Source organism: Mesitornis unicolor, unplaced genomic scaffold (assembly GCF_000695765.1).
Source record: "Mesitornis unicolor isolate BGI_N332 unplaced genomic scaffold, ASM69576v1 scaffold18761, whole genome shotgun sequence".
Lineage (NCBI taxonomy): Eukaryota > Metazoa > Chordata > Aves > Mesitornithiformes > Mesitornithidae > Mesitornis > Mesitornis unicolor.
The window spans coordinates 25390-32189 of record NW_010165991.1 but is presented as its reverse complement, the minus strand read 5'-3'; the positions used below and the strand labels follow the sequence as shown (position 1 = coordinate 32189).

Sequence of the window (6800 nt, the reverse complement as noted above, 5' to 3'; positions counted from 1 at the left end):
CCTGCTGGAAGCAGATGTTTCATTTATCCTTCACCGTGGGCTCATCCTTTCCACTTGTGCATGTGGTGGATTTGGGGAGTGCCAGCTCAGTCTACAGCAGTGTCTGAAGACCCCACTGCTTCTCTCCACGGCCCTCCTGGAATGTCCCTCATGCAGCAGGCAAAGTGGTGGCCAAAATCTCCTCAGGGACTCATGTTCACCTTCTTTAGCTTCACTCTGTTGACTTGGGTGGTTTGGCACACAGTCGGGCAGGGAGGAAGCCCAGTCGCTTTTTTGTGTTCCCTTTTCCAGGAAGAGAGACGGCTGTGGACAGGAGCAGTTCTGTCTGCCTTGTGGGAAGCAGAGAGAAGGACTCACCTTCCCCTGTTCACCAATGTTACTATGAATTGAAGATTTCTTACTAAAATTCCTCACATCAGCTTGTTGCTTTCTCACCAGCCCATGAAAGCACCTTTTTGAAAAATCTTGTCTGATCAAGCCAAAGAAATGAGAGTGTAGGATCCACACAGCTGATGGGAATTATAGCTGAGACAATTTTTTCTTTTAAGCCACAGTACTCCTGCTCTATTTAAGAAATAAGATTTATTATTTTACTGTTAGTCTAGGTGGCTTGATTATCCAGAAGTTATGGTTTTAGAGAGTTCAACAAGCAAGAAACATATGATATGTATTTAATCATAGCCTATATTCAGAAATATGTCAGTCATCCTTTTTCTTGATAGGCTGACATCTTGCCCTTATCTTTAGTGTATTAGCTACCCCTAAAACCATTGGTTAGCTAACAGCCAAGCATGAAGTGTCCAGCACACTTTTCAACTGATCTCTACATACTAAATTTAGAGCAGGTTGGAAGCAGGCAGATAAAGCATTGAAACAGAAGCACAAGCAAAATTTCATTGACGTGAAAGATACTTAGCTACATTGTGAGTTCCTGCTACTATTAGTTATACAGTGTTATGTGGTTTAAGAAAAATCAGGAATATTTTTACAAAGATTTAAAAAATGGATTAATTCTGAAGAGGCAAAATATTGCTGAATGGTCACTGCCTTCTGGTGTACTTTTGGTGACGGTCTTGACAGTCTCAGAAAGCTCCAGTTCCATGGGCAGGGTGTCAATACAAGTATCGTTATTTGTTACAAAAGACTATTCCTACCTTAAGATAAACCAAATTTTCTCTCTTGAACTATTGTGAATTTAGAAAACATATATTAATAACTTCCACTCTTCTGATACACTTTACTGTAAATGTATTACGTTCGAATATTTTTTGAACTGGAGACACAGGCATCTCCTTATAAAGCAAATTGTTCCATTTCTGGCCTTGCAGGTGGGTCAGCAAAGAGGAGACAGTGCTCGTGATTTCAGCCTGAAAGAGGTAGTAAGGTGACTTTACTCCAGCCTGGAGTTCTGGACACAGACATGTTAAAAATGCGCTTAGAAGAGGTCTTATCTTTCACAAAGGAATTTCTAGTGGCTATGTTATTCCCTGACATATTCCAGTGTACAGATAAGCTACTGAGCAATAATTTTTGTGATGCTACACGTGTGGTATTTTAGTCTTTAAGCTTTAACCAACTGTATAAACCTAGGGAAAATAGAGGGAGAGCCCTTCCACACTCAAAAAATCAAAACTCCCTAGTTTGTGTGATTGTCATAGAGGAGACAAGCTAATGCACACTATCATTCACATAAGCAGCATCTCTGACACGCTTTCTCTTGACTTCCCCAGCACTCAGGCTTATTTTAAGAAATGCAGCAGCTCGACAGTTTTGCCCCTCTCCAGACTGGGTTCACCAGTCCCCTGGTACCTACCTGTGATGACAGCCTCTGCTGTAGCCATGTGCATCAGTGTGTTGTCGCTTACGGGCCACTTGTCAGAGGAGAGCACCAGGTTCTCAAGCCCTCCAATTTCCTTCAGCTCCTGCTGGATTTTTGCGCCTAAGGCATTGTTTTCTCGGGAGAAATTGCGATAACCGAGAGCATCCCCTACCCCAGCCAGCACGAGTGCAGCCTTGAATTTATCCATTCCCCAAAACACTTCCTGCTTTCCTTTTGTCCCAGACAGCCACCAAATCTTGATCTTCCTTGTTCCTTTGCCTTGGGCTCAGCTTCCCCGACACTTTATATCAGCCATTGTGTCACACTGAGAGTGCTCTCTATAAGGCAAGGACTTCCTTTTCTGGCTCTGCAGATGCCATCTCTTGTCCAGGACTCGGCAGAGAGGAAATATTTCATAACCCAGGGATTTTGCAGGGGCTTTGTCCAATGAAACCACAAGAGTGGACCTGCAAAGCGACGTGCAAAAGCCTCGTTTCTGCAAGCTGGCGTAAAGCAAGCCAGGAAATTCTTAGCCCTACCCAGCGTAAGTAACTCTACACCTAGAAAAAACAGATGCCTCCACAGGGGTGTTTATTTATTTAATAACTTGTAAATTATTACATTTTCCTGCCCTTTTCTGATATGCTGGAGTCAACCTCCCTTTCAGGGAGCAGTCAGAAGGAAAGCCTGTAATGAAAAGAGTTTCCAATCTCTGTAAACACTTGAATGACAGGTTAGGCAGTAAGAAATTTAGCCAAATGCAGGCAACCACTCCCATTTCTGGTTATGCCCTATGGTGATACTTTGTCAACAGCATTCTTACTCTGTTCCACCTGTTACAAGAACATTTAGCTATTTCACTGCATCTCTGGATAAACACTGAGCAAAATACCAACTTCAAACTCACGCCTCTTACTCCCTGGCAAAGAGTGACATTTTCCTAAGGCTGAACTCGGGTACAGCCCGCATTTGGACTCTGGAAGGAAACTATTTTGAAAGATGCAGTTAAATGGCATCTTGTGAATCTAAAAAAGTGCACGTATGAGGAAATCTCACTTAATAATAACTGAGCTTTATTAATATAATCCTTTATAACTGGGTACTTGTGCAATTACGTGCTTCATCTGTTACTGCAGATTTTTCCATGCTTCTTCCAGGCATTGCAAGAGGGGGCTCTGTAGTCTTGCAGCTTTTAAAACATATTTTGCCCACAAACACTACTCTGTGTAGGCTCAACACCTTCCTTCAAGGGGTCTGCTGAGGCTGACCCAGATCATGGTTTCAAGTCACCATCCATGCTGTCCTGAAAACTCACAAATTACTGCTACTTTACAGGTAGGGATACAAATGTAAATATAAACTTAGGCAGATAAACAGAAAGCTTTGATCATCTTGACTTTAATTTTGATAAATTATACCTGTGAAAAGGTCTTTGTTTTTCTTTGGTATTTTTACAGAAAGCAACAGTGATTGCAATTCGGATGGAAAAGGCAAGTGGTGTAAAGGATGCATCCTCCTATCCTCGAGAGTGACAAGCAGTTAATCATGGACTGAGTTATTAGCATGTGTAGAAATATCACTGTACTTCACAAGATACCTTAATGCAGTTTCAGAACACAGATAAGCATTGCCATTCTTACTCTACATTATAAGAAATAAAGTGCCAAAGTGGTGAAAGTAGCTCTGTGGGTACACTCTTGTTTTAAAGATTGGGTATGAGTAACAGAAGAGTTGAGTATTAAGAAGAGAACACCAAGAGCGTGTCTTCATTGCCAGGAACAAACAGCTCTGAACTGAAAAAGCACCAAAAAAGGGGCAATTATGGGTTAAGATGCCAGGGGCACTATGTAGGGACCAGAGGAGATGCAGACCCATGGCCAGCCTGCTACAGAGATGGCTTCAGGAACAGGCATCACCTCCCACAATCGGGGCATTTAAGCAACATCAGGGTAATCTTAGAGTCACCCTGCGCTGTTGGAGTTACCTCAGGTTCTCATGTCCAAAAGTGACCACTCAAAATGGAAAACTAAGGTCAATGCAGCTTACAAAAACCATGCGAGGCAGAAACACTGGTGCTGATGTCTCTGTTACAGGTTCATGCACCCTTCTGTGGCACCCTCCCCTTCTCTCTCCCTGCAGAGCATTAGGATTTGGAAGCTTGTGGGGAATTTGAACTTGCAAAGCAAGGACAAAAGTCACCTGCTGAGGCAGTGTGGAGACCCAGTAAGGGCCTCATCAGATGGAAGGTTCCTTCCTGAAAATGGACAAAGCTATTCTTAGTTTTTCATTTATCTCTTCCTTCTGAACATGGCTGGCAGTTGCACTGCCCTTTTACCTCCCATGGACTTTACCCTGCACACTTGGCTGCTTGTAACACAGCCCAAATTAGGAATAAAATCCTTGGCTTTAGAAATAAGGTTATAATGAAAACCCAGGGAAAATTTCAGAGAAATGTTATTTTTCGACTCTGCAAAACAGAACATGCAATGAAGAATTTAGCTTTTATTTTATTTGTTAATTGTACACAATCTCCTTTTCATGTGTTACTTTCAGCCACTATGAGTTTTCTGGGCAGAGGTAGGTTAGGCGCACTGATAGCTACCTCTACTCCCCCAAAAAGACACAATTTTTTGTGAAATATAGTTTGTTATTTAATTAATTTATATTTAATTAAGACTTGCATGTCTTAAACACAGTCAAGATACAGTAATTCCGTTAAGATGGACAAGTATTTATTTAACATACATATTCACAATAGGAAGAAAACCCAAGCACAGCTGGCAAAATATATTTGGTAAATCAGATAAAAATGTAGCTTTGGTGTCCTCTCATTGGTGTACATAGGACTGTTTTCAGATTCAGAGAATCAAAAAAAATAGGAATGGGAAGGCAGGACAGAGAAAAGACTTCTTCACATTGGTGGCAACATGTTGCTGTTTCAGCTCAACTGCATTTGAAACCCTATGTGAGAACATGAAGGCATGCCTTCAGCAAACGTGGCTCCTCCTGCCTCCTCCACCTGAGGGGACGTGAATCAACCATCTCCACAGCCCAGAAGAGAAAGGGGGCTCTTGGGCTATCCAGGCACTGCTGTCTTTTATGAATAAATGAACCAGCAACTGGAGCATGGGCTGAGATTGCTTTGTCACCACCAGCCCTTCAGCAGTTTAAGTTTAAAGAAGAAGGAGTGAGTGGGTGATGCTCCTGCCATGCTAAGATACTCAGCAGAGAAATAATCTTGATTGGTTCACTCAACCAAGAGTTGCAGAGGGTTTTACTGAATTCTTTAATAGTGGGGATGAATCATTTTCATACCACTTTACACCACTGCCTTAAAGGAAAAATATTCCTTTAACACCACAGCACGGACTTCTTTCTTCTTTACCCTCTGGACAGAAAGCCTATGTCATGACATGAAGCCTACATGGTTTGCCCAACAGAAAATACAGTATTTCACTGCTTGTAAAAGAGGCACGAAATACCCACATGGCAATTTGTCCAGTGTATGCACCAACAAGAGGAAGTATCCCAGTAATTATACTCAATCCAAATTTGAATGTCCTTAAGCTTTCCCAGGCCTTTTTCATTAAGAGGTGAACATTGTACCCACTTGTCTGAAATACAGAATTTTCTGTGTGTGGTTGTAGAAGTAGCTGCAGTTGCAGACCTCTCTGTCAACAGTTTATAATGAAAAAGCCCATTTTAGAGGCATCATCCTCACCTAATTCTACCCAGCATACTGTATATAATGCGAAAGTGAGAAAATATGTTTTGTAGAATATTTTTTTTAAAAAAAGTTCTCATGGCTCTAAAACATGACACTTTTTCCCTTGCAGAAAGGCTGTGCCTTTTGGTGTGCCAGACACTGGTTGTCATCAGCTGAGGGAAGCTACTGGCGCTGCTGACACTTGCAAAGAAAAGAGCTTGCCATGGTTCAACTATCAGCATCAGCAGAAGGAAGACAGGCTCATGTGATACCAAAGCAGCCAGAGGTTGGTGAAACCACTGGAGAGGGATGCCAGTTGAGAGAGTACAGAGGACAACTTACTTGATTTAAACTTTCAGAAAAGAATTAGGGACAGTTGAATACATAACCTCTGAAGGTCTTTGCACAGCCTTCTGAGCATGCTGCTTCTCCTTGCTCAGAGCATCAGACTGAGCAAGACCTTCCTTGCAACGACACCTCTCATTGCCAGTACAAACTAAGGACACAAATTGCAGAGAGTTTGGTTGGTAGCGAGCCCATGTAGTGGATGCAGCACAGTTATATACAGCAATATTATAACTGCTCAAAAATTCAGAAGTTACATTCTTGCCCTCTTCTGACTGATGAAATAGTAACACAAGAATTTAAATTAACCAGAAAACAACAAAACCCCACCAGCCTTTGCAAGGCTTCCAAAGCAGAAAGCTGACAAAAACCATCCAGACATCTCACATAACTGACTTCAATCCTTTATGTTGACAGTCCATTTATTCCTTCTTCCATTGCCACAACAGTTACACACATACAGCTTACTCAGCAGCAAATCTCTCAGGTGCACTGAATGAGCAGATGCCTGCAGGTTCGCTCTCCTCGGCATGACATACACTATAAATTACATTTAAATTTAGAATTGGCAATTACAAATCCTATGGCTCAGTTTCAAACACTCTAGGATGTGAAACCAAATAACTTGGCGCCAAGTTTAAAAATCCTTATCTAGGAACCAACAATTTGAAGACATCTGTACCATTTATGATTATAATTTGATCAGCCTAGATGTTACCACTGTACCAGTTTACCTAAAAGAGAAAGTCAGAGTGCCCTGTAAAGTGGAACAAAGGGCAGTAGCAAATTATTAAAATACATAATGAACTCAACATTTGAAAACAGTTTATCTGCATTTATTTGTATGATTTTTCAAGTGCGAAGGTGTTACTCCATGCCACTATTCATGGGAATGTAAAATGCATATGTGGCTTCAAATAGGTTGAAGAC

General features: G+C 41.6%; 1 protein-coding gene across 1 annotated transcript in view; it reads right to left on the bottom strand.

Annotated features, from left to right (window-relative positions):
• Positions 1–2095, bottom strand: part of ADPRHL1 (ADP-ribosylhydrolase like 1) — a 19929-nt gene extending 17834 nt beyond the window's left edge. Inside the window, exon 1 of the mRNA XM_010194821.1 lies at positions 1814–2095. Within this exon, the coding sequence (XP_010193123.1) occupies positions 1814–2027 (214 nt within the window). The 5' untranslated portion in view covers positions 2028–2095. The remainder of the gene's footprint in view (positions 1–1813) is intronic.
• Between the last annotated feature and the right edge of the window lie 4705 nt (positions 2096–6800).